The sequence below is a fragment of the Macaca thibetana genome, chromosome 19, assembly GCF_024542745.1.
Source record: "Macaca thibetana thibetana isolate TM-01 chromosome 19, ASM2454274v1, whole genome shotgun sequence".
Lineage (NCBI taxonomy): Eukaryota > Metazoa > Chordata > Mammalia > Primates > Cercopithecidae > Macaca > Macaca thibetana.
Genome location: NC_065596.1, coordinates 11,149,330 through 11,176,791, shown reverse-complemented (window position 1 = coordinate 11,176,791; position 27,462 = coordinate 11,149,330). Strand labels below are relative to the sequence as shown.

Sequence of the window (27,462 nt, the reverse complement as noted above, 5' to 3'; positions counted from 1 at the left end):
TCAGCTTCCCAAAGTGTTGGGATTACAGGCGTGAGCCACCGCGCGCTGGCCCATTTGTGTCTTTTTTTTTTCTGTGCCCAGGCTGGAGTGCAGTAACACAATAATGGCTCATTGCAGCCTCCACTTCCCAGGCTCAAGTGATCCTCCCAGTTCAGCCTCCTAAATGCCTGTGTCTTATTTGCAATCAGGCACCTAATATAAGCAGGTCCCCCATGAATACTTCCCGAGTGAGTCACAAACATTCACCAACATGACTGGGAGCTTGGTCCCTGCCAGGTGCCGGTTCGCCATGCTTTACGGGGATCATTCAGTAGAATTCCCACCAAACAACGAGAAGCTGGCCACAGATGTTATTCCCATAATGATGTAATCTGCCCCAGGACACACGCACAGGCGGGAAGGGGTGGAGCTGAGACCCAAATCCAGGCAGCACAGTTTGCAAGCCCTCTGCCCCCACCCCACTCCATCTCTTGGACGATAGGCGATGAACAACCGATAGGTGGCAGAGGAAGGGACTCACCCACAGAGGCTATATCAGCCAGCTGATCCTCAGCCTCTTCGGGGTTGAGCAAATCTGTCTTGCTTTTCTTTATGGTGGCTCTCCGCAGAGCTCCAACAATGGAAACATGGCAAGAGAAAAAGACGTTACCCTTTTTGCAACACAGACCATACGGACACAGTGTGTCCTTGGATTTAACTCTCACGGCAACTGTTCTCACAGGAACTAAGAGTATACCCATTTTTCAGATGTGTAAACTGAGGTTCAAGGTGGCACTATCACTTTGCTTAAAGGGGTAAAGACAAGAATCTAGTCGGGTTCAGTCTGACTCCAGGTCTGGGCCCTCGGCCACTATTTTCCCTCTGGTTTATTTATTTATTTATTTATTTATTTACTTATTTTTGAGACAGAATCTCGCTCTGTCACCCAAGCTGGAGTGCAGTGATGTGATCTTGGCTCACTGCAACCTCCGCGTCCCGAGTCCAAGCGATTCTCCTGCCTCGGCCTCCTGAGTAGCTGAGACTACAGGCGTGCACCACCATGCCCGGCTAATTTTTGTATTATTAGTAGAGATGGGATTTTGCCATGTTGGCCAGGGCTGGTCAAACTCTTGACCTCAAGTGATTTGCCTGCCTTGGCCTCCAAAAGTGCTAGGATTACAGGCGCGAGCTGCCACACTCAGCCTCTATTTTCAAATTCTAAGAAACCTAACTTTCTTATGAAAACAGTTCACCCCTTGACCAGTAGCATACTTGCTAGGCAGGCTGCAATTTTGGGATTCTACCCTAGTATTCAAGCTATATACCCCTAGGGCCTCCATAGCAGACAGTAAGTTCAGGTGTAGACTTCCAATAACAAGATTTAGGCAACCCATGGGTAATCTCCCCTCCCCAGCTAAAACTGTAAAATTCATTTTATAACCTTCTGGGACAGAGTGCCAGTTCTTTTATTTCCCTCAAATCCCTGGGATTTTAAATCAAAAGTCATCACCCTGTCTAGCCAGTTTTCTTTCTTTTTTTTTTTTTGAGACAGAGTCTCGCTCTGTCACCCAGGCTGGAGTGCAGTGGTGTGATCTCGGCTCACTGCAACTTCCGTCTCCCAGGTTCAAGCAATTCTCGTGGCTTAGCCTCCCGAGTAGCTGGGATTACAGGCGTGTGCCACGACACCTAGCTAATTTTTGTATTTTTAGTAGAGATGGGTTTCACCATGATGGCCAGGCTGGTCTTGAACTCCTGGCCTCAAGTGATCCACCCGTCTTGGCCTCCCAAAGTGCTGAGATTACAGGCGTGAGCCACCACACCCAGCCCCTGTCTAACCAGCTTTCTAAAGTGTGAGAAGATAAATCTCGAGCAACAAATTGCGTGTTTCAGGGAGTACTATTATCTTTCTCATTGCTCTTATTATTATATTGCAGGCATATCCTTCTGGCCTATCTCTAAACTCTTTTTTTTTCTTTTGAAACAGGATCTCACTCTGTCACCCAGGCTGGAGTGGAGTGATGCCCGCTGCAACCTTGACCTCTTAGGCTCAAGTGATCCTCTTGCCTCAGCCTCCCGAGTAGCTGGGACCCTAGGTGCGTGCGTCACCACATCCGGCTACGTTTTTATTTTTTGTAGAGACAGAACCTCACTGTGTTGCTCAGGCTGGTCTTGAACTCCCAGGTTCAAGTGTTCCTCCTGTCTCGGCCTCCCAAAGTGTTGGGATTACAGGTGTGAGCCACGGACAGACCACATCCAGCCCTATCTCTAAACTCTAGGAAGCTTTACTTTCATGAAGCCCCAGGTTGGATACACAGTGACTCTTGCAGTCTGTCCCCTGACTTCCAGCTATGCTGGGCAGGTTGGGGTTTTCGACCTGTTTTTAATGGTCCTTCCTTTCATATTCAGGTTTCCAGGGGACCATGAATTGACATCTATACTCCCAGCACTTTGGGAGGCCGAGGTGGGCAGATCACTTGAGGCAAGGAGTTCAAGACCAGCCTGGCCAACATGGCGAAACCCCATCTCTACCAACAATATAAAAATTAGCCACGCATGGTGGCACATGCCTGTAATCTCAGCTACTCATGAGGCTGAGGCAGGAGAATTGCTTGAACCTGAGAGGCAGAGGTTGCAGTGAGGTGAGATCATGCCACTGCACTCCAGCCTGGGTGACAGAGCGAGACTCTGTCTCAATTTAAAAAAGAAAAAGAAAAAAAAGAAAGTCAGTCATGGTTCTGTCTGGTTAAGTTTCTGACATGGGAGACAGCAGCCCTTCACAGTAAACTGGACTTTTGGTGGGATTATTATTTATTTAGCAAGCAGAAACATTCTGACCCTATCCTAGGTGTTATTTTGCCATAATGAATATCATTCTGAGAAACAATCTCATGATCTAGGGTATTGTTTATATCATACCCATTTTGCAGGTGAGAAAAACCAAGGCACAAAGCAGAAAAAACCAGGTCCATGGTTAAAACAAAAAAGTGGAGGCCAGAATAGAGAAACTCTGCATGGAAGTCCTAAAATTCTTCCAGGAGGAACGTCCACCCCCTGGAGGATCCTTAGAACCAGTCACCTGCTCTCCCCCAACCCCCCACCACAGCTTCTCCCTTCTCCCCTGGGACCCACCCCCGAGGTGGGTTCAGAGCGGTTACCATCAAAGGGATGCCTCTGCTCCCCGTCAGTTTCATCCTCGGCGAGGATCACCTCTTCTGAAGAGGAAGAGCACAGAGTTAAGATCCCGGATTTGGAGGATGAGTTCTCTCTTGGACTGGGAAGGAGAAAGGTCAGCTCGGCCACCCCCATTCTCCCCTGGCTGATGATGACAGCTCAACCGGCCAAAAAACATGCTGCTGGGTGGTTTCTGACCTCAAGCCCCACCTCCGCCACAGTGGCAAAAGCCAACATTCTCCCCACGTCGCGCAAAATAAAAACCAGTATCCACACCACAGCTTATAAGCCCCTGCTTGATCTGATCTCCATCACCTTCCTGTCTTCCTCTCCTCCGACTCTTCCCACCTCTCACTCCGTTTCACCTGCACTGGCTTCCTTGCTGTGTCTCAAATACGCTCCGAGCTCACGGCCTTTGTACTTGTTGCCTCTGCCTGGAATGCCCCTTCCCTTGATGTCCCCACAGCTTCCTTCTTCACGTCCTTCAGGTCTCTCTACTCAAAGGTACTTTCTTAGAGAACCCTTCCCTGACCACCTTGCCTCCGACTTCCTACTCTTTTTTATTCTCTGACACGGAGTCTTGCTCTGTCGCCCAGGCTGGAGTGCAGTGGTGTGATCTCGGCTCACTGTAACCTCTGCCTCCTGGGTTCAAGTAATTCTCCTGCCTCAGCCTCCCGAGTAGCTGGGATTACAGGCATGCGCCACCATGACCGGCTAATTTTTGAATTTTTAGCAGAGACTGGGTTTCACCATGTTGGCCAGGCTTGTCTCGAATGCCTGACCTCAGGAAATCTGCCCGCCTTAGCCTCCCAAAGTGCTAGGATTATAGGCGTGAGCCACTGCGCCCGGCCAACTTCCTACTCTGTTTTATCTTCCTAGTCTTTTATCTTCCTTCTCTGAATTTGGGAGTTCCCAATATGAAATGTATTTGTTCGTTTTATCTCTCTCACTAGAATATCTGAGCTCTGAGGGCAGGGATTTGGTGTGTATTACTTACTCCCATATCCTCAGTGCTTAGATCAGTGCCTGGCACACAGCAGGTACTCCCTAAATGTTTATTAAATTGCTGAACAAATAAATATGTGTCTACTGTGTATCAGGCGCTGCTCTCCCCAAGTAGCTTAGCTGAGATTATTTTACTAAATACTCCAATAGTACTATGACGTAGGCACTATCATTGCCTCCATGTAACAGCTGAGGAAACGGAGGTACAGGGATGTGTAGTGCACGGGTAAAAAGTGGCAGGGCTGGGATGTAAACCAACGTCTGATTTCAGAATTCAAGTAATGTGATGTCAGATCCTGGCTTCATCCTAGACTTTTTCATATCAGACCCCGGATTCCTGTTGATAAAATTTGGGACTACCAATTCAGGTTCTCTTTCTCCTCCCATCACAACCCTCCCAGCTTAGCCTTCTCCAAACTGCATGACTCTCTTTGTGCTCCGTGGCCTGGGATCTCCATCCCTGGGCCCCAGGATGAAAGGGCCTCACCTGCTTTTGAGATCCACTCCATGTACCCATTGAGCTCACGTTCAATCTGTTGTTGCCGCCTCAGCTTCAGAAAAGCCCGCCGGTTCTCCACCCGTTCCCTTTCTTTGGCAAACTCCCTGCAGAAGCATAGAAAAGCCAGAGTATGGCTGTTTTGAAAATGTTAGGAAACGTGTGTGTGTGTGTGTGTGTGTGTGTGTGTGTGTGTGTCTGGGGATTCAGAAGTCTCTGGAGGTTAGGAGTTTTCAACAGGAGGAGTCAGGTCTTCTGGGAAAAGACTGGGATATTATAGGGATGAGTGCTTCTGCCAGCTTCACATATTTCCCAACAACTGCGCCTAGGTAAAGAAAAAGGCCAGGCACAGTGGCTCATGTCTGTAATCCCAGCCCTTTGTGAGGCCGAGATGGGTGTATCATTTAAGGCCAGGAATTTGAGACCAGCCTGGACAACATAGTGGGCCCCATCTCTATGAAAAATAAAAAATTTAGCTGGGCATGGTGCATACACCTGTTGCCCTAGCTACTCAGGAGGCTGAGGCAGGAGGATTGCTTGTGCCTAGGAGTTCTAGGTTACAGTGAGCTTTATGATCGCCCCACTACACTCCAGTCTGGGTAATAAAGCTAGACACTGTTTCTAAAAAAAAAAAAAAAAACAATAAAAAAGAAAAAAAATGAAAGGATAAAACCATGCCATGCCAACCACCACTGGCTGCATACCTCATTCTCATTCTCTTCATACTCTTGGCTAATAATTATTTCAGCTCTCTTTTAAGTTAGACCAATAAGCCCTACAGCAGGTTGGCTTCTCTGCCATAGGTCCCACCTCTTCCTGTTTCCCTTCTTCCTTTTCCTGTTTGGAACATGAAGTGGCCATCTTGAGGGCATGCAGCAGCCATCTTAGGACCATGAGGTATCCATGAGATTGGAAGCCTCTGGTAAAGATGTCAGAATGGAAAGCTGGAAGAATCTGGGGTTGCTGATGGTGCTATGGAACCACCATACAAGTGCCCAGACTTCTTATGGTAAGAAAAATGAAGCCCATTTATGATTAAGCCAAAAAACTCTTGGGGATAGAGGATAATATGGGTCAGGAAAATATACTGTTAGAGCACATGCTATGATTTTATATTTGGAAAATGGGGGAGAAGTAAACCCAAACTACTGGTTTTTTCAAAAAAATGTAAAGAAAGTAAAGCCCATATGAACTCCCTTACTGGGTACCCCTAGCAGTACACAACCTCTGCACCTGTACATGGCTTGCTAATAACAGTCTGGTAACCCAAACAAGGGGAGAAGCCTTTTCTCTGTCTAGTGAATGAAAACAAAGCTTCAATGGCCTGTCCTTGGGAAGAAGTTGGCCAAGAGGAGTGAGTGGGATGGGGTGGGGAGTAGCAGAGACTTACCCTGACAGCACACCCAGCACAAGGTTCAGCATAAAAAAGGAGCCGATGATGATGAGGGGGATGAAGTACAACCAGTTCCAAGTGTTCCCTGAGGCATCGTTGCTCTGTAGGGTGTGAGGAGGGAAAGCAGGTGAGAGTTGACTGGGACTCAGATAGAACCTGACAGGTGAGGGATGGGGAAGCTCTTGTTCTCTTGTGGCTCTGTCTTAAATGTTCTTGGCTAGTGGAGTTCTGGGGCTGTGGCATCCCAGAGGGTGAAATGGAGAAACATTTTCTGGAGAAAACATCCAAAGGGAAAAGCTCTCTCTTAATTATGTTGTCCTCACATAACATAATTGACCTAGGAATGAGTAAGAAACACAAAAGGACTTCCCAGACCAGAGTCCAGGAGAAGAAAGAAAAAGAAAAGAAAACAAAACACAAAACCTACTGAAATGGATTAATTAATCCCTGGTTCCTTCCCTTCTCCCAACACAGTCACAGACTCTCCTTAGAGGAGATGCATGACCACAGGGTCTGATGACCTGGTGAAATCACCAAGCCAGACAGATGGCCCATGAGCCTTTTCCTTAAGTGTCTCCCTGCTGCATTCCTTGCAGCCTTAATGTCAATCACAAAAAATTCTCAGAAGTTTCAGTTCAATTTTCAAGGGGAAAAAAGTCCACAAATAGAATACTGTCTGAAACAGAAAACAGAATGCTATAGCAAGAAGGAAGTAATATGAGGGGAAGAAAATCAAGGAGAGGTGTGTGTGTGTGTGTGTGTGTGTGTGTGTGAGAGACACAGAGAGAGAGAAGGAGAGAGAGAAGAATGATAAAAACCAGCACTGAGAGAGAGAGAGAGAGAGAGACAGAGAGAGACAGAGAGAGACAGAGAGAGAGAAAAGAATGATAAAACCCAGCACTTACAGAGTATTTATGGTGTGCTGGCACCCTCCTAAGCACATTATGTATGTTAGTGCACTTAGTCATTTAATCCTCATGATGCCTCTATGTTATAATGTCCATGTTACCATTGAGGAAACTGAGGCTCAGAAAGACAAAATCATCAGCCCAAGGTCACAGAGCTATTCAGTAATAGACATGCGATTTGAACTAGCCAGCTGGGCCCCAGAGTCCATGGGCTTAACCTCTGTGCTGGGAAGCCTTGCCTCCAGCTATCAGGGCAGGGGTAGCCTTTCAATGGTTGATCACCCTGTGACACCTGCAGAATGCAGGCTCTCAAGAGTGGCTTTAAAAGCCCACCTTTAAAAGCATATATGACACTGCTGCTGCCTAGGAGAAAGGCTAAAATGAGAAAGAAGTTAAGATGAGGTCATTACTACTAGGTATCTGTGAAACTGTAGAGCAACAGGAACCCTCATAACCTGCCAATCGGAGGGTACCATGCTGTATTCATCTCCTGTGGCTGCTGTAACGAGGAACCACAACTTAGGTGGCTTAAACAACAAAGATTTATTGTCTTACAGTTATAGAGGCCAGAAATCCAAGATCAAGGTGTTAGAAGGGCTGGTTCCTTCTAAGGGCTGTGAGAGAGAATCTGTTTTATCCCTCTCTCCTAGCTTCTGGTGGTTTGCTGGCAATCTTTGCTGATTCTTGGCTTGTAGAGGCATAATCCTGATCTCTGCCTTTGTTTAAGCATGGCATTCTTCCTCTGTGTGTGCCTGTCTCTGTGCCAAAATCTCCCCTTTTTATATGGACACCATCATATTGGATTATGGCCCACCCTAATGATCTCATTTTGGCTATTATGCAGTTTTAAAACTGCAATTACTTTGGCACCAACCTAACAATTACATGTGCAATGAATCCATTTCCAGATAAGGTCACATTCTGAGGTGCTGAGGGTTAGGACTTCAACATATGAATTTTGGGGTGAGACAATAAAACCCATAACACATGGTACAACTACTTGAAAAATTGGTGTTGAGAGTTTCTATACTAAGAGTGATTAGGTCATGCTTAACAATGGGCATATGTTCTGAGAAATGTGTCATTAGGTCATTTTGTTGTGCAAACATCATGGAGTGTACTTACACAAGCCTAGATGGTATAGCCTACTACACACCTAGGCTGCATGGTCTAGCCTATTGATCCTATGTTATTCTATGGAATACTGTAGGCAACTGTAACTCAATGGTGTATCTAAAAATATCTAAAAACAGAAAAGCTATAGTAAAAATACTGTGTGATAATCACTGTTATATATTCGGTCCATTATGGGACCACTGTTATATATTTGATCTGTTGTTCACCAAAATGCCATTATGCAGTGTATGACCATATGTACCTTTGCCAAGACCCAGTAATTCTTGGATGGTTACCTATCCAAGATCATTACAATTAGAGAGTAATTCTGAATAGTTACCCAACAGAAAGCACACACAAGGACATTCATAGCAGTGGTATTCATCATAGCCCCAAACTGCAAACAATCCACATTGTTATCAACAGGAGACAGAGGATACATGCAATGAACAATGTCACAGGTCACATGAGATCTTAAAAAGTTAATGCCAAGCAAAAGAAGCCAGACAGAAAACAGCATACATGTAAGATTTCACTTACGCAAAATACAAAAACAGGCTAAACTAGTGAATGATGCTCAAAGTCCTGGTAGGGGTACCCTTGCGGGGAGGTAGTGACTAGGAACTGGATATGATGGGGGGCTTCTGGGGCTGAGAAGGTTCTTTTCATCATTTGTGGGCTGGTTACATGGGTGTGTTTAGTTTGTGACAATTAATCAAACTCTTCACTTATAATCTGTGGATTTTTCTGTATGTTTATTCTACTTCAATTTTTAAAACTTTTTTTTTGTTTTTTTTTGAGATGGAATCTCGCTCTGTCACCCAAGCTGGAGTGCAGTGGCGTGATCTCAGATCCCTGCAACCTCTGCCTCCTGAGTTCAAGCAATTTTCCTGCCTCAGCATCCTGAGTAGTTGGGATTACAGGTGACCGCCACCACACCTGGCTAATTTTTGTATTTTTAGTAGCGATAGGGTTTCACCATGTTGGTCAGGCTGGTCTTGAACTCCTGACCTCCTGAGCCGCCTGCTCTAGCCTCCCAAAGTGCTGGGATTACAAGCGTGAGCCACTGAGCTCGGCAAAATTTTTTTTTTTTAATAGTCAACTTTACCTTAAAAAGAAAGAAAATACTGATACGTGCTGCAACATGGGTGAACCTTGAGGGCATTATGCTATGTGAAATAAACCAGTCATAAAAGGGAAAATCCTGTATGATTCCATTTATAGGAGGTCCCTAGAGTCGTCAGAATCATAAAAATAGAAAGTAGCATGGTGGGTGCCAAGGGCTGGGGGAGGGGGAACAGGAAGTTGGTGTTTAGTGGGGACAGAGTTACATTTGGAAGATGGAAACGTTTGGGAGATGGATGGTGGTGATAGTTGCACAGCAATGTGAATGTATTATACTTAATGCCACAGAACTGTATCCTTAACAATGGTTAGGATGGCAACAGTATATTAATGGTTTCGAATAGCTAGAAGGAGGAGCTTGAATGTTCCTAACAGAAAGAAACAATAAAGGTCTGAGAAGATGAATACGCTAATTACCCCAATCTGAGCACTATGCATTATATGTATTGAAACATCACTATGTACCCCATGAATAAGTACAATTATGACTTGTCAATTAAAAAATATTAAAAAGTTAAAAAAAATAATTAGGATGGTAAATTTTATGTCTTGTGGGTTTGCCACGGATACCGAAAAAAAAAAAAAAAAAGCCCTGAAAATAAAACTAACCAAGCCAACTTTAATCATGGACACAGACAGGTTCTGGGGACAATGAACGTGCCAGCCACCAGCCCACATCATTGTTTTAACAGGCCCAGAAATGCGAATGCTTCGCTTCTGGAAGGTTCTGGGAGAAAGAACCGAGTCAGCAGAACCACGGCTGGACAGAAGGCAGCACTGGCTTTGTGCTTCTCTCTCTGTCACTGTGGCGGCTGAGGGCTTCTCGTTCCCATTTCTCAGGGCTAAATATAGCCCAGGGAATGAAACTCTGCACCGGCCACCAGTAGGGAGACTGTGAGCCGTCACGAGGGGCAGGCTCAGATGACAGGGACAGGGTGGAGGATGGGGGAGAGGGACAGGACTGAACAGGGAAAAGCAGCCAAGGCCCTTCCATGCCAAGGCAGCCCGTCCATCTCAGATGCTGCCAACAAGACTCGAATCTGCCCTTGTCCGGGTCCCCGACAGGCTTGGGGACCTCTGGGCACAGGACACGCTACCCAGCACCACAACAGACACACATGGAGGTTTGGACTGTTTGAGCTCATTTAATCCTCTCATGAACCCCAGGAGTGGGTACATAATCATCCCCACCCTCCCGGGTGAGAAAACTGAGGCATAGAGAGATCTTTTTTTTTTTTTGAGATGGAGTCTCACTCTGTCACCCAGGCTGGAATGCAATGGTGCTATCTTGGCTCACTGCAACCTGCACATCCTGGGTTCAAGCAGTTCTCCTGCCTCACCCTCCCAAGTAGCTGGGATTATAGGTGCTTGCCACCATGCCCAGCTAATTTTTCTATTTTTAGTAGAGGCAGGGTTGCACCATGTTGACCAGGCTGGTCTCGAACTCCCAACCTCAGGCGATCCACCCACCTCGGCCTCTCAAAGTGCTGGGATTACAGGTGTGAGCCACCGCGCCTGGCCGAGAGATCAAATTACATGCCCACAGTTCTGTTGTGGGTTGCAGTTGGTCCCCGCAGAAAGATGCATTGAAGTCCTAACCCCTGGTACCTATGAATTGGAAATAGGGTCTTTGCAGATGGAATCAAGTTAAAATCAGGTCATTAGGGTGGACCCTTATCCTACCTGACGGGTTTCTTTATAGGGGACATCTGGGCAGAGCGCAGTGGCTCACATCTGCAGTCCCAGCTACTCAGGAGGCTGAGGTAGGAGGATTGCTTGAGGTCAGGAGTTTGAGGCTGCGGTGAGCTATGATTGCGCCACTGCACTCCAGCCTGGGAGACAGAGCAAGACCCTGTCTCTAAAATAAATAAATAAACAAACAAATAAATAATAAGAAAAGGAGAAACCTGGGCACAGAGACAGCCTCGCACAGAGGGAGAAGGTCATGTGAAATGGAGATGAAGGCGGAATTAGGGCGATGTGTCTACAAGAGAAGGAACACCAAGGATTGTTGGCAAACCACCAGAAGCTACAAGAGAGGCAAGAAGGGACTTCAGACCAGGTCTCAGAGGCACCATGGCCCATCTGACCTTGATGATCTTTGGACACCTGGCCTCCCGAACTGCGAGAGAATAAATAAATTTCTGTTGTTTTCAGCTACTGTATTTGTGGTTCTTTGTTATGCAAGCTACGGGAAATAAATGAAGTCACTCAGCTACTAAATGGCAGAGGGGGCCTCCAACCCTCCCACCTCTCTGCTTTTATCTCCTCCCCTTTTCCCTTGCTCACTCCGTTCCAGCCACCTGGCTTCCTTGCAGTTCCTCAACCATGCCAAGCACAGTCCTACCTCAGGGCCCTTGCACAGGCTGTTCCCCCTGCCTGGAATGCTCTTCCCTGAGACTACTACATGGTTCCCCCTCACCTCCTTCAGGTTTTTTACTCAAATGCCACCTTCTGAGGGAGGCCTCCCCTGATGGCCCTTTATAATTGCATCCCCCATTTCTGGTCCCCACTTCCTGTTTCTTTTTTCCCTTTTGCATTTCACCACTTACACACTTTACTTATTTCTCTTGTTCTCTCGTCTTCCTGGCTGGAATGTCCATTCAACAAGGGGGAGGGGCTTTGTCCTTTTTGTCCCCTGCTGTATTCCTGTATTCCCAGCCCCCTAGGACAACATCTGGCACACAGTTGGTGCTCAATAAGTGGTGTCTGTTGAATGACTGATTGAGAGTTGGGTCCAAGTTCCCTGCATAGCTCAGTCGTCAACCCCAAGCCAAGTTCCCTCCTGAATTCTCATCTGCACCATCCTCTCTGGGGAGTGGGCTTCTGCTGCCTGATTTTAGAGACACTTTTTCTCTTTCAGACTCATTCAATTATTCAATTCCATACTCTGGATTCAACAATTCACAGGGAAGAAGCTGGTGGAAGGCTGGGTGCAGTTTTGGATTAGGAGATGGGTTTTCCCTGGTTTGGGGGTGGGGGTGGGTGGATTTTGTTCAGGAGCAAAATGAAAAGTACATTTTACAAGCACGAAGACTGGAGATGCCATGGCTGTTCTACGATAATTCATCAGCAAAGATGGGGTCACAGATCTCCTCTCCTGGTTCTCATCTCTTCTTTGGCAGTTCAAGTAAAGGGAGGGATATGCACAAGTCTGGATTCAGGGAGGAGAGTGGGGGAGGATGGCTTGCTCATTTGTTAAATTCATTAATAATACTGGGAAGGATGTGCTCGAGACATCGCCTTTTCTTTCTTCCAAGGGCTCAAAGAGTTCTGCTGCCTGGAACACTGTTCCCCATTAATGCTGCCATCAAATATTTCCAGCAATATGGCGGGATGGTCCTTCCTGGTCCCTTTGGGGTTGGCTGAGGACATGCTAAGTGCTGGTCAATGAGGAGTGAGTGGAAATAGCTATCACTTTGGAGCCAGAGCAGTGAATTTTTAGTGTAGGACCTTCTGGCATTCCTTTTTCCCTTCTAGAAGAGCAAATGGCAATGTTCTAGGTGATTAGCTAGGTCCCAAGTGACTACACTGAACAGAGCCCCCCTTCTTCCCCACTGCCAACCTGCACTGGACATGTAGCATGAGCAGGAAATACATCTGTTGTTAAAAGTCATGGAGGCTTTGGGGATGTTTGTTACTGCAGCATAACTTGGCTGCCCTGACCAATACATCTTTCTAATTAATTTTTTATATTTTGTAGAGAGGGGGTCTCTATGTTGCCCAGGCTGATCTCAAACTCCTGGAGTCAAGTGATCCTCCTGCCTCAGCCTCCCAAAGTGCTGGGATTACAGGCATGAACCACCACAATCAGCCAGATTGATACAGTTTGATATCTCCATAGTTTGCTCCTTCACCTCCTTTTTTTTTTTTTTTTTCAGATGGAGTCTTGCTCTGTTGCCCAGCCTGGAGTGCAATGGTGTGATCTCAGCACACTGCAGCCTCTACCTCCTGGGTCCAAGCGATTCTCTGCCTCAGCCTCCTGAGTAGCTGGGATTAGAGGCACCCACCACCATGCCCAGCTAATTTTTGTATTTTTTAAAATAGAGACGAGATTTCACCATGTTGATCAGGCTGGTCTCGAACTCCTGACCTCAGGTGATCTACCTGCTTTGGCCTCCCAAAGTGCTGGGATTACAGGCATGAGCCACCGCACCCAGCCTCCTTCTGGTCTTTCTTAAATGCCAACTTCTGATTGACTCTTTTATGGATCCCATGAGGCAGGTGAGAAAGTGTCTGTCTCCTGCATGTCTGATGGAGAACATACATTCTTCTCATCAGCACCTGGACATTTTCCAAGACAGACTGCATGTTAGGCCACAAAACAAGTCTCAACAAATTCTAAAATACTGGAATTCTGTCAAGTATCTTCTCGGACTACCCTGGGGTAAAACTAGAAATCAATACCAAGAAAAATTCAGAAACGATGCAAATATATGACTATTAAACAACATGCTCCTGAATGACCATTGGGTCAGTGAAGAAATTAAGATGGAAATTTAAAAACTTTTGGAAATGAATGAAAACAGAGACACAACACACCAACACTTGTGAGATGCAGCAGAAGCAGTGCTGAGGGAAGTTTACACTTGACCTTAGCTAAAGGGCCAAGAAGCAATTAAGAGGGAAGTTTATAGCATCAGATATCTACATCACAAAAAACAGAGGCCGGATGTGGTGGCTCACGCCTGTCATCCCAGCACTTTAGGGGGCTGAGGCAGGAGGATCTCTTGAGCTAGGGGTTTGAGATCAGCCTGGGCAACACAGTGAGACCCCGTCTCTAAAAAATAAAAATAAAAAAAATTAGCTGGGTGTGGTGCTGTGCACGTCGTCCCAGCTACTGGGGATGCTGAAGTGAGAGGTTCGCTTGAGCCCAGGAGGCAGAGGTTGCAGTGAACCAAGATCACGCCACTGCACTCCAACCTGGGCACCACAGTGAGACTCTGTCTCAAAAAAGTAAAAAAACAAAACAAACAAACAAAAAAAACTACAAAGTAAGAACCCAACACGTACCTCAAGGAGCCAGAAAAGCAAGAACAAACCAAACCCAAAGTTAGCAGAAGAAAGGTCAAGTTCAAGATCACAATCAGTCAATTATTTCTGTCCTCTGAACCTCTGCCTGGAGCAACTCTGCCTTTAGGTCTTTGCTTGGCCAATTTCTTCTTATCACTCAACCCTTAGATCCACTGTGCCCCCGTCAGAGAAGCCTTCTTGGACCTCTCAATCAAAAGGACTTGCCCCTTCCTGCAGCTCAGCCAGACATCTCATTCTCTTCCCAGCACGTTCCACTGTCTGAATCATCTTGTCAACTTACGCACTTCAAGATTGTCATCTTGAACATCAGCTCCTCGACGGCAGAAATTTTCCTGTCTTAATCCCAGTGTCCAGATCAGCACCAGGCACATAGTAGGTGCTTGCTAAGCATTAGTTGCATAGTCAATACAAATGTTCCTGGGGTTTCTGTTGGTGGATCATTTTATTTATTTATTCATTTTTTTGAGACACAGTCTCACTCTGTCACCCAGGCTGGAGTGTGGTGGCACGATCTAGGCTCACTGCAACCTGTGCCTCCTGGGTTCAAGTGATTCTTGTACCTCGGCCTCCCAAGTAGCTGGGATTACAGGCACGCACCACCATGCCCAGCTAATTGTTTCATGTTTTTTTTTAAGAGTAAATACGGGGTTTCTCCATGTTGGCCAGGCTGGTCTCGAACTCCTGGGCTCAAGTCATCTGCCCTCCTCAGCCTCCCAAAGTGTTGGGATTACAGGGGTGAGCCACCACGCCCAGTTTGGTGAATCATTTAAATAATAAACACAGACAGGAAGTGTGTTTAGCCCAAATCCAAATGATTAAGCTATTTTTCTGGGAAAGGAGAGGCAGAAGGCAGAATTATGGTCACATCAGCCAAGTCTTTTCGGCTGATGAAATACTCCCCATATCTGCCTCGATTCCTACCACTTCCGTGCCTTGGTGGATGGAGAAACTGAGGCTGAGAGAGGCAATGTGATGTGCCCGGATCACACAGGGTGCAGATGGCATGGGTGGGATTAGACCCGTTATTCTGGCTTACAACCGACTGATTTTTTCCCACTTCACCCCTTCTCTGTACTTGCATAGTATTTTAAGTGTATATGGGCCCAAGAGAGTTCCAAGGGTAAGGGATGTTACTGATTCATCCCAGTATTGCTGGTGGCGCCTGGTGCTTAGAAAGCGCTCCATAAATACTCATCAAACAAATGAATGGCTGAGTCCCAGCAAAATCCTTAAGTGCCTTCTGTTTTATGGTTTATTTTCCTCTAATTTTTTTGAGCATGGTTCATGCAGAAAAAGTATACAGGATGTTAAAACAAACAAACAAACAAAAAAACACGATAAACTCAGCTCACGAGAACACCCAATTCTCCGGTATATGGGATAAACATGGGGGTGGATTTGACCGTGAAAAAGCGGAAGTCTGACGGTGACCATGAGGGAGGCTGCGTGTCCCACTTTACACCCGTTTTAGATCATGCCAGGCCTGTTAATTATTTTTTCAGTCCTCTTTTTCCCCTTTCACTCTCAAAACTGCGCTGTTTTGGATCATACGTTATATAGGCTGTCTGTTCATGAAGTCTTTTTTTTTTTTTTTTTTTTTTTGGGACAGAATCTCACTCTGTCACCCAGGTTGGAGTGCAGTGGGGTGATCTCAGCTCACTGCAACCTCCACCTCCTGGGTTCAAGCGATTCTCGAGTCTCAGTTTCCCAAGTAGCTGGGATTACAGGTGTGCACAACCACACCTGGCTAACTTTTTTGTATTTTTTAGTAGAGACGGGGTTTCGCCATGTTGGCCAGGCTGGTCTGGAACTCCTGACCTCGTGATCCACCCGCCTTGGTCTCCCAAAGTGCTGGGATTACAGGTGGGAGCCACCATGCCTGGCCGATCCATGAAGTATTTTATCACCTTCCTTCATCAGCTCCTTCCTTCATCCTCACTCACTCCCCTCTGGATACCTGGGCAGCCACGTATCCTCACAAATGCCAGGAACATCCTGCCTGAGGGCTTTTGCACTGGCTCTTCCATCTACCTGGGCTGCTCTTCCCTGAGATACCTCCATGGCTCCCCTCATCTCTTCATGTCTTTTTAAAAAACCTCAAGCAACTGCTGGCCTCAAACTATGGTCTCCTGCCTCAGCCTCCCAAAGTGCTGGGATTACAAGTGTGAGCCACCACACCCAGCCAGGGACATGCATTTACGATCACTAACTAAACATAGTTTTGCTGCTTCATTATTTGACATTCACCAAAGGAGAAAAGGAGAGAAATGTTTATTAAGGAAAACTTTAAATTGATTATATATATATATATATATATATTTTTTTTTTTTTTTGAGACAGAGTCTTGCTCTGTTGTCCAGGCTGGAGTACAGTGGTATAATCTCGGCTCACTGCAACCTCTGTCTCCTGGGTTCAAGCAATTCTCGTGCCTCAGCCTCCCAAGTAGCTGGGACTACAGGTGCCTGCCACCATGCCCAGCTAAGTTTTTGTATTTTAGTAGAGACGGGGTTTCACCATGTTGCCCAGGGTGGTCTCGAACTCCTGAGCTCAGGCAATCTGCCTGCCTTGGCCTCCCGAAGTGCTAGGATTACAGGCATGAGCCACCATGCCAGGCTGATGGATGTATACATTTTTTGGATACATATGATATTTTAATGCATTCATATGATTTGTTCCTTCAGGTCTGTGTTTTCTTTCTTTCTTTCTTTTTTTTTTTTTTTGAGACAGTTCTTGCTCTGTCATCCAGGCTGGAGTGCAGTGGCAAGATCGGCTCACTGCAGCCCCAACCTCCCAGGCTCAAGCAGTCCTCCCATCTCAGCCTCCCAAGTAGCTGGGACTACAGGCATGCTCCACCATGTCCAGCTAATTTTAAAATTTTTTTTTTGTAGAGATGGGGTCTCACTATGAGCCTAGGCTGATCTTAAACTCTTGGGCTCAAGGGATCCTCCTGCCTCAGCCTCCCAAAGTGTTGGAATTATAGATCATAATGGCCACGGTGCCTGGCCATTCAGGGTGTATAAGGATAACAACCTTTCATCTTGAGGACGCACAAACTCTCTACTGTTTTATTCTATTCCTGACCTCTCACCACCCTCTAATACTATTTCGAAGGCAGCGATCCACAAACTACAGCCCACGAGCCAGCCACCTGTTTTTATAGGTTAAAGTTTAATTGGTCAACAGCCATGCTCATTCACTTGTGTGTTTTATCTGTGGTTACTTTTATGCTACAGAAGCAGATTGACTCATTGCGATGGAGACTGTCTGGCCCACAAAGCCTAAACTATTTAATGTCTGCTCTCTGCCCTTTTTATCTCAATTGATCACTGACTTTCCCCACTCGCACGTCAACTCCTCTGTGTCCAGAAGAGTGTCTGCATACAGTAGGCATTCAATGGTGGTTGTTGAATGAACCAGTGATTTACAGTCCAAAATCGAATGCTTTGATTTTGGTCAAGACAAACATCTATGAATGAAAAAGGGCTTGGGTCAAAGGTGATTCCAACCATTAGTAACCACTTGCCAAGGGACATGCATTTATTTATTTATTTTTAATTATTAGGTTTTTTTTTTTTTTTTGAGATGGAGTCTCGCTCTGTCACCCAGGCTGGAGTGCAGTGGTGCGATCTCCACTCACTGCAAGCTCTGCCTCCCGGGTTCATGCCATTCTCCTGCCTCAGCCTCCCGTGTAGCTGGGACTATAGGCACCCGCCACCGCGCCCGGCTAATTTTTGTATTTTTAGTAGAGACGGGGTTTCACCGTGTTAGCCAGGTGGTGTCGATCTCCTGACCTCATGATCCGCCCGTCTTGGCCTCCCAAAGTGCTGGGATTATAGGTGTGAGCCACCGCGCCTGGCCCCCAATTATTAGTTTTTTCTGAGACAGGGTCTAGTTCTGTCACTCAGGCTGGAGTACACTGGTGCAATCACAGCTCGCTGCAGCTTCAAACCCTTGGGCTCAGGCAATCCTCCTGCCTCAGCCTCCCGAGTGCCTGGGACTACAGGTACATACCACCATGCCCAGCTAACTAATTTTTTCTTTTGTAAAGACAGGGTCTTGCTTTTTGACCAGGCTGGTTTTGAACTCCTGGTCTCAAGCAATCTTCCTGCCTCAGCCTCTCAAAGTGCTGGGATTCCAGGCATGAGCCACCACGCCTGGCCAGGGACATGCAGTTATGATCACAAATTAAACACGGTTTTTCTGCTTTCCTAATTGACATTCACCAAGGCAGAGAAATAGAGAAGAGACACTCACAGAGAAAAGCACAAAGAAGGGTGAGGAAAAGGGAGAGAAGGAGAAGGAGGTGGAGAAAGAGAAGGGAGGGAGAGAGAGCGAGCGAGAGAGAGAGAGAGCACAAGAATAAAAGAGACAAAGGCTGCGCGTGGTGGCTCACGCCTGTAATCCCAGCACTTTGGGAGGCCAAGGCAGGCAGATCACTTGAGGTCAGGAGCTTGAGATCAGCCCAGCCAACATGGCGAAACCCTGTCTCTGTTAAAAATACAAAAAATTGGCCGGCACTGTGGCTCACGCCTGTAATCCTGGCACTTTGGGAGGCCAAGGCGGGCGAATCATGAGCTCAGGAGATTGAGACCATCCTGGCCAACCTGGTGAAACCCTGTCTTTACTAAAATACAAAAAATTAGCTGGGCGTGGTGGTATGCACCTGTAGTCCCAGCTACTGAGGAGGCTGAGGCAGGGGAATCACTTGAACCCAGGAGGCAGAGGCTGCAGTGAGCCAAAGTCGCGCCACTGCACTTCAGCCTGGTGACAGAGCAAGACTCCATCTCACAAAACAAAACAAAACAAAACCCCCCAAAACTAGCTGAGTGTGGTGGCACATGCCTGTAATCCCAGCTACTTGGGAGGTTGAGGCACAAGAATCGCTTGAACCTAGGAGGTGGAGGTTGCAGTGAGTTGAGATTGCGCCACTGCACTCTAGCCTGGGTGACAGAGTGAGACTCTGTCTCAAAAAAAAAAAAAAAAAAAAAAAAAAAAAAAGAGAGAGAGAGAGAGAGACAAAGAGAGGGAAAAAGAAAGAGTTAGAGAGAGACGGATGAAGGGTAATGAATTGTGTCCAGAGCTGTGTGTGAACCCTGGCTTTGTCACTCTTGACTAGGGGATTGGCAGGTCACACCACCCGTGTGGGCCTCCGTTTCCTCATCTGGAAGATGGGGTTAAAAATATCTTTCCTCACAGGACTGTTTTACAGATCAAGACACAATGCAAAGCTGATGCCAGACACAAAGAAGCCCTCAGCTAAAGGCAGCCCCAAATTAACTCAAGACACCCTGGTCCTGCCAGGTCCCCAGCCCCTCCACATCCCCTCCCTGGGGCCAACCAAGAGAGGGCAGGTCCTGTCCCTCATGAAGTGATCCCAATTTGCCTTGGCCCAGCTGGCAAAGAGGGTGTCGGGGACCTTCCCCTGTGAGGGTGGAGACAATTTCTGGCTTTTCTGAGCCACATGGGGCACATATGGTGAGGGGGTCCCTGTGAAATGAGGCCACCTGTTGCTAGAGCAACACAGAGCCACCAGCTCTTGTCTCTAGCACACAGTTTTGTTGCAGTACTCATGGGGTTCCCCATTCCATCCCCGTGAGCTCAGAGAAGCAGCCCTCAATCCTGTTTGCTGTGGGAGGCTGTAAATGGCAGAACCTGAGGATGCTGACACTGAGTGAGACAGAGCTGAGTTCCGACTCTCAATCGCTGTGCACAGCTCTGGGACTCGTTTCTTCATCTGTAAAATGGGGATATTAAAGGCCCTAGCTCAGAGGGTTTTATATTTTTACCATCAAGGAATCCCAGGCTGATGCCTGGAGAAGTAGCCAGAACAGGGTGGCACAGAGGAAGTGGCCAGTCACCCATCTTGATTCCACAAGGCTACCCAGAGCCTGCTCTGGCCCAGGAAGGTCCAGGGAAGAGGCCCGTCTAGTGGGCATGGGAGCCGTGTGGATACTTTGGAGCCTCCAGGTCAAGAGCAGAGATGGGCTGTGTTGATGGAGATTTGTTTTGTAGCAGTTAGAAGTGACTTGGACTTCACTTTTAGCACAGAATCTCCAGTAAACCTGCATTTGTAGTCCTTGGGTATGGACAGAAACTCACACCGTCCCAAAGCTCTTAGGGGGTAGGTTCACCTCGATGCCCAGCCAGTACCCCAATCCTCCTTCCTCCAAGAGGCTTGGCCTCCTAGAGCAGAGTCTCTCAACCTCAGTACTACTGACATTTTGGGCTGGATAACTGGGTGTGATGGGGGCTGAGCCAGACACGGACGGTGAGAACTCCAGTTACCTGCTAAACTATCACCTCTTCTGAGGGGTTTTCCAGCCACAGTGACTACAGAAGCCACTGGCAAGATTCCTTCAGTCTCAGCTTGGGGAGGAAATGCTTAGGGGTCTGTGGATAGAATTGAGGAGTCCCTGAATTTAGATAGAAAATAATTACCCCTTTACTTCCTCTCACTTTCACTGGAAGTGGAGCATTTTCTTCCAGGATGATCGGAGGTGGCAAACCGCAAAATCAGTGACCCCCATCACCAACAGAAATCACATATAGTTCACAGATATCATGCAAAGTCTTTTAAGCTTAATACTCCCAAGAAATCACAAGACTTATCCAACCCATCACTGGGACTTGTTGATGTGTTATAAAGAATCATCTCTTAAACAACATCAAAAATCCTTAAAAAAAAATATTCTAGGCTGGTCTCAGTGGCTCATGCCTGTAATCCCAGTGACTCTGGAGGCTGGGGTGGGAGGAACACTAGAGGCCAGAAGCTTGAGGCCAGCCTGGACAACATACTGAGACCATTTCTCTACCAAAAAAAATCCAACTAGCTGGGCGTGATGGTGTATGCCTATAGCCCTAGCTACTCAGGAGGTTGAGGTGGGAGGATCGCTTGAGACCAGGAGTTTGAGGCTGCAGTGAGCTATGATTGCATCATTATACTCCAGCTCAGGAGACAGAGCAAAACCCCAAAAAACAGGGATTACGAGTTTTTGGGAAGAACACTACATAGGCATAAAATCAAGGGTTACATAATATCCACATCCCCGGGAGATACTAATCTTCATCATTTGGTTAAAGTGGTATCTGTCTGTTCCTCTACTATAAAACTTCTATTTTCCCCTTTACCTACTCTATTCTTTGGAAATGAGTCACTAAGTCCAGCCTACCCTCAAAGAAGGGGAGACTAGTCTCCACCTCCTGGGGCAGTGGGGAGTGAAGTCTACATACTTTAAATGGAATTCTGTTATAAGAAAGATTTGCCTGTTTTTCATTTATCTTGTGTATTTAATAATAAAATAAAAATGATCATTTATTTATTTATGTGTTTATTTAAGAGATGGGGTCTTGATGTTGCCCAGGCTGGAGTGCAGTGGCGGGATCATAGCTCACTGCAGCCTTGAACTGCTGGGCTCAAGCAATCCTCCTGCCTCAGCCTCCCAAGTAGCTGGGACTATAGGCATGTGCCACCACACCTGGTTAAGTAAAAAACATTTTTTTTTGAGACGTGGTTTTGCTCCTGTTGCCCAGGCTGGAGTGCAATGGCCTGACCTCAGCTCACTACAACCTCTGTCCCCCAGGTTCAAATGATTCTTCTACCTCAGCCTCCTGAGTAGCTGGTACTACAGGCGCGCGCCACCATGCTCGGCTAAGTTTTGTATTTTTAGTAGAGATGGGGTTTCACCATGTTGGCCAGGCTGGTCTCGAACTCCTGACCTCATAATCCACCTGCCTTGGCCTCCCAAAGTGCTGGGATTACAGGCGTAAGCTACCGTACCCAGCTAATTTAAAAAAAAAAAAATTTTTTTTTAAAGATGAGTCTTGCTGTGTTTCCCAGGCTGGTCTCCTGGAACTCCTTGTTCAAACAATCCTCCCACCTCGGCTTCCTAAGTAGTTGGGATTACAGATATGAGCCACCAAGCCTGGCCACTTAGTATTGATGTATCAATCAATCAATCAATTATTTATTTTAGTGTGGACTCTCTGGACAGATTATATAAGATAAGGATACCCAGGACACTGTTTGCCCAAGAAAGGTTCATTCTCCTCCCTTTCTCCCTGGTCTAGGAATGATCCCAGACCTTTTTCCCCCCACCTCACCATTTAGCAAGACAAGTTTAATTGGCTCGCACCAACTTGGGAGGCTGAGGTTGGTGGATCACTTGAGCTTATGAGTTCGAGATCAGCCTGGCCAACATGACGGAACCCAATTTTTACTAAAAATACAAAAAATTAGCTGGCCATGGTGGTGCACGCCTGTAGTCCCAGCTACTTGGGAGGATGAGGCAGGAGAATCACTTGAACCCGAGAGGTTAGCCGAGTGAGCCGAGATCACGCCACTGCACTCCAGCCTGGGCAAGAGTGAGACTCCATCTCGAAAAAAAAAAAAAAAAAAAAGGAAACTGTGATCATCATAGAGAAATTTGAAGATACAAAGAAGTATTGAGAAAATCAAGATTCCCAAATCTCACCACCCGAAGGTCAACCTGGTAAAGTGTCTTCCAATTTTTCTTTACTTACGTTTTCATATTTGTACATTTGAGATCATAAGGTTTACCTCATCTTGATTCCTTTTTAAAAACTCATTTTCCCTTCTCATCAGTTTTTCTTTTCTAGTGCGGGTGAGCTGCCACTGTTCTCCATGCTGGGAATGATCTTTCCAAAACATCTGCCTAGCTCCTTCCTTCTCTGCTCAAACATTGCCTCCTCTGAGGAGTCCTCCCTGATTGCCTGACCTAGACTAGGGAACCACGCATCACTTGTTCTCTTGTGCAGTTTTTGCTCTGTTGCCCAGGCTGGAGTGCAGTGGTGTGGTCACAGCTCACTGCAACCTCCACCTCCTGGGCTCAATTGATTTTCCTGCCTCAGCCTCCCAGGTAGCTGGGATTACAGGCGCCCGCCACCACGCCCGGCTAATTTTTGTATTTTTTGTAGAGCTGGGGTTTTGCTGTGTTAGCCAGGCTGGTCTCAAACTCCTGACCTCAGGTGATCTGCCCACCACGGCCTCCCAAAGTGCTGGGATTACAGGTGTGAGACACCATGCCTGGCCTCCTTGATCCCTGTTTAAAAACTCGCTTCTCCCACTCATCATTTTTTGTTTGTTTGTTTGTTTGTTTTATGACAGGGTCTTACTCTGTTGTCCAGGCTGGGGTGCAGTGGCATGATCACAGCTTATTGCCACCTCTGACTTCAGGGCTCAAGTGATCCTCCTGTCTCAGCCTCCTGAGTAGCTGGGACTACAGATGTATGCCACTATGCCTGGCTAATTTTTGCATTTTTTTTTTTTTTGGTAGAAATTGGGTTTCACTATGTTGCCCAGACTGGCCTCAAACTCTTGGGTTCAAGTGATCCACCCTCCTCAGACTCCCAAATTGCTGGGATTACAGGCATGAACCACTGTGCCCAGCACCCCCCACTCATCATTATATGGTGACCCTTTCCCCTGTATCCTTAATATTCTCCCAGCAGACGATTTTTAATGATGACATAATATGCCATCATACGGAAGGATCATACGGTATTTAACCGATCTATTGTCAGGCTTTCAATTGCTTCCAGTTCTGTTCTAATTTTGTAAATAACTCTGGGATGCATATCCTGATATAAACCTTCGACAGCATCGCTGATGAGTTGAGCTTAGATTTCTTCAAAAGGCATTTAAACCAGGAAGCCAAGGGAGAAAAACAAGAAACGAATACAAAATCTGGAAGGGAATCAAACACGTCCCGTAGGTGAGCTGCCACTGTCCTCCATGCTGGGGATGCTCTTTCCAAAACATCTGCCTGGCTCCCTCCTTCTCTGCTCAGACATCACCTCCTCTGAGGAGCCCTCCCTGATTGCCTGACCTAGACTAGGGAACCACCCGTCACTTGTTCTCTTGTACAGCTTTCGTTCCTACTGGGCTTCCCATAGTACACACACATTTCCTTAGTGTCTCCTGTTTTCTGAGTGGTTTATTATTTATCATGTTTACCATTTGCGTCTGTCTCCTACCAGGGTGGAGATTTTAGTCTGTCTTCTACCTTGCAGCGTCTCCAATCACCTAATCATTGCCCGGCACACAGTAGGTGCTCAATAAATAATTACTGGATAAGTGAAAGGATGTTAAGAGAATAAATATGGTGCTAGGATCTTACAAAAGGGTGCCTACCCAGGTGGGCGGCCTCAGCGGTACATCTGTGTCTATGGATTCCAAGACGCTTGGAGCGACTGTCTCTGGACTCTCCGTTGATCTCAACTACTAGCTTGTTGAGAACTGGGTAAAAGGAGTTGGCTGGCAAGGCCACACCCACTGGCTTCGGCTCCAGCACTAGTCATGGAGGACAAAGATTCCAGACACTCTGCTTGCCTATGGCCAAACAGAGCGAGGTGCATTCTAGGACATACCAGGGCAGCGCTAGCCCAAGGGAGACGGCTGGGCACGAGGGCAGAACCCAAGAGTGCCCCAACGCAGCAGCTGTGTCCTCCTCAGCAGAAACTCAAAGATGGGCACCTTAGCCCCTGCGCCCTGGCATTGACAGACGCTATTGGTTGTTTTAGGGGTGGAGAGAAAGGTTATCTCACTTTGGGAAGCCCCAGACAAGAATCCACATGCAATTCGTTTATTTAGGAGGTGTTATAAATGGAATTGTGTCCTCCTGCTACACACACACAAATGCTTCCGTCCTAACCCCCTGGCACCTCAGAATGTGATCTTATTTGGAAATAGGGTAATTGCAGACGTAATTAGTTAAAATTAGGTTGGACTGGAGTAGGGTAGGTTCTGATCCAATACAACTGATGTCCTTCTAAGAAGAGGAGAAGAGACACAGACATACCAAGGGAGGATGCTATTTTTTTTTTTTTTTGAGAAGGAATTTCATTCTGTCGCCCAGGCTGGAGTGCAGTGGCATGATCTCGGCTCACTGCAACCTCCACCTCCCGGGTTCAAGTGATTCTCCTGCCTCAGCCTCCCAAGTGGCTGGGATTACAAGCACCCGCCCATCATGCCTGGCTAATTTTTGTATATTTAGTAGAGACCGGGTTTCACCATGGTGGCCAGGCTGGTCTCAAACTCCTGACCTCAAGTGATCTCCCCACCTTGGCCTCCCAAAGTGCTGGGATTACAGGCATAAGCCACTGCGCCCGGCCTGGGAGGGTGCTATTAGATGACAGAAGACTGGAATGGAGAATGAAGGCTCTAGAAGCCAAGGAATCCCAAAGATTGTGGGAAATCAGCAAAAGCCAGGAAGAGGCAAAGAACGATCCTCCCCCGGAGGCTTTTGAGGGGCGTGTTGTCAGCTCTGCTAACATCTTGAGGTTGGACTTCTGGCTTCCAGAACTGTCAGACCATAAATTCCTGTTGTTTTAAGCTACCCAGTCTGTGGTGCTTCATTATAGCAGCCCCAGGAAATAAATCTAAAAGTTCATCCCAGGAAATACCAGGCAGGGAATGGAAGGTGGTAAGTGAAGGGTGTGTAAGTGACCAGGTTAACCCTGCAGGAAACCAGAGCCTGATCCCACTGGAAAGATGCAGGGCAGAGCAAAACGCCTGATGGGGAGGGAGCTGGGGTATTTATCCACTGACTTCTCCAGGCACTGGCTGGAGGCTGCTCCTAGGGGTTGTCCATGCAGGCCAGGGGATCACAGCAGCCCCAGAGAGAGGCAGAGAGTGACAGGTGATTGCAGTATAAGGCATCCCTGCCCTCAAAGAACCTCAGTCTTCTGGCCAAGGGTTTCCTGACAGAAACCTTACTGACATTTGGGCTTGGATCATTCTCTATGTGGGGCAGAGGTGGGGGATGCTGTGCATTGCAGAATGTTGAGTAGCATCCATGACCTTCACCCACTTGATACCAATAGCATCCTCCTTCCCATCCAGTTGTGGCAATCAAAAATGTCTGCAGACACTGCCAAGTGTTCCCTGGGGGCAGAAATCATCCCTGGGCGAGAAGCTGTGTTCTAGGTTCACATTAGGGCTAAATCATTGTATGGGCTGCTAACCAAAGGACGAGGGTGGGATGTAAATGCGTGGAAAGTGCTAGAAAGCTACTCTGAGTTAGTGGTTAATAGCAGGGCCAGGGAGGGGAATAAAGTAAGACCTCTCACACCTCACTCCACTTCCTCAGGCGCTGCTGGAGCTGTTATGATGAAAAATTCATGCACGTTTCTAAAAGGAACACCATTCAGGGTGGGGAATTTGATTTACACGGAGGTCACCCTGGGCCAGGATCAGTTCTAAATACTTCATGCGAATCCACCTTACTCAATCCTCATGCCTTGTGAGGTGGGACTATGCTTCTCTTTGTTTTGCACATGTGGAAATAGGGGCACAGAGAGGCCAAGCACCTTGTCGAAGGCTGCACAGCAAGGAAGTGGAAGAATCGGGAGGAACCCAGGCAGGCTGACACCTGAGTCTCTGCTCTTAACCACTCAGTTTGTGTCCCCAGAGGTGGCTTAGCTCTAAGCTTAGAGGCTTCCAGGGCAAACACCCTTTGGACAATGATACTTATAACTGAGCCCTCTGGAAATTCACGCTTCCTGTCCCACCACTGGGCACACCCCCAGCATCTTAACCTGAACCCCCAGATGCTTTCTCTGGTCATCCAACCCTGTGACATATCCCTTTTTTATGCTCACAATTTTTTTCAGCTCCCAATCCCCACTCCCATTCTCTCCCTGAGTTCCCTAGCCTTCAGGAGGGTTCATTTCCTGCTGGAGCTCCTCTCACACCAGCCTTGCAAAGTAAAAACCTAGAACCCATAAAAATTCCCCAGCGAGTTCTGGCCAGTTGGGTCTGACCCTTTGTCCAAGCTGTTCGCAGGTGAGGGCCAAGAGAGGGCCTGAGCTCGGATCTGCCGCCTGTTCCCAGAGATGCTACACTCAGATGAGGTTTTCATGCAAATTAGAACACCATGTCCCTTCCCCACATCCTCTTTTCTGTCAATAAATTATCATGATAACAGCAGAAATCGTACGTTGTCTATGATATGAATGACATTCTTGTGCAGTGCGTGACAGGCACAACTGTTCATGGGGCTCCTTTTGCTGCCTACTCCCAACTAAAACGGGCCTTTGTTGATCAGGATTACAAGGATGAGTTTTTGCAAATCTCCCTCCACCCACAAGTGGGGAAATTCCTTAACCCATTTATGCTGGAGGTTGCAATTTTTTTGTGTGTGAAAAATCAGATCTTAGCGATGACCTTGAGCAGCAGGATGTAAATAACTCCCACAAAACTAGCATTCCAATAATGG

At 47.0% G+C, this 27,462-nt stretch overlaps 3 protein-coding genes across 21 annotated transcripts in view; 2 read left to right on the top strand and 1 right to left on the bottom strand.

Moving 5' to 3' along the window:
* C19H19orf53 (chromosome 19 C19orf53 homolog) overlaps positions 1 to 27,462 on the top strand; it is a 542,027-nt gene that overhangs the window by 91,489 nt on the left and 423,076 nt on the right. Inside the window, exon 1 of one of the 14 annotated variants that reach the window (XM_050770982.1) lies at positions 11,805 to 11,808. The exons of the other annotated variants lie outside the window; for them this stretch is intronic. The gene's annotated coding sequence lies outside the window, so the exon portion shown is untranslated. Of the gene's footprint in view, positions 1 to 11,804; positions 11,809 to 27,462 lie in introns of those variants that run through there. 14 annotated transcript variants of the gene reach the window in all.
* Positions 1 to 27,462, top strand: part of YJU2B (YJU2 splicing factor homolog B) — a 595,535-nt gene that overhangs the window by 160,681 nt on the left and 407,392 nt on the right. The window lies entirely within an intron of this gene.
* The window catches only part of CACNA1A (calcium voltage-gated channel subunit alpha1 A), a 307,593-nt gene that overhangs the window by 132,659 nt on the left and 147,472 nt on the right, over positions 1 to 27,462 (bottom strand). For 5 of the 6 annotated variants that reach the window (XM_050769983.1, XM_050769982.1, XM_050769981.1 and 2 more), the window contains exons 7-10: positions 6,042 to 6,145; positions 4,643 to 4,758; positions 3,137 to 3,191; positions 521 to 615 (exon numbers count right to left, since the gene is read on the bottom strand). In XM_050769983.1, coding sequence (XP_050625940.1) covers positions 521 to 615; positions 3,137 to 3,191; positions 4,643 to 4,758; positions 6,042 to 6,145 — 370 coding nt within the window. Of the gene's footprint in view, positions 1 to 520; positions 616 to 3,134; positions 3,192 to 4,642; positions 4,759 to 6,041; positions 6,146 to 27,462 lie in introns of all 6 variants that reach the window. The other variant, XM_050769980.1, reaches the window with a different exon arrangement.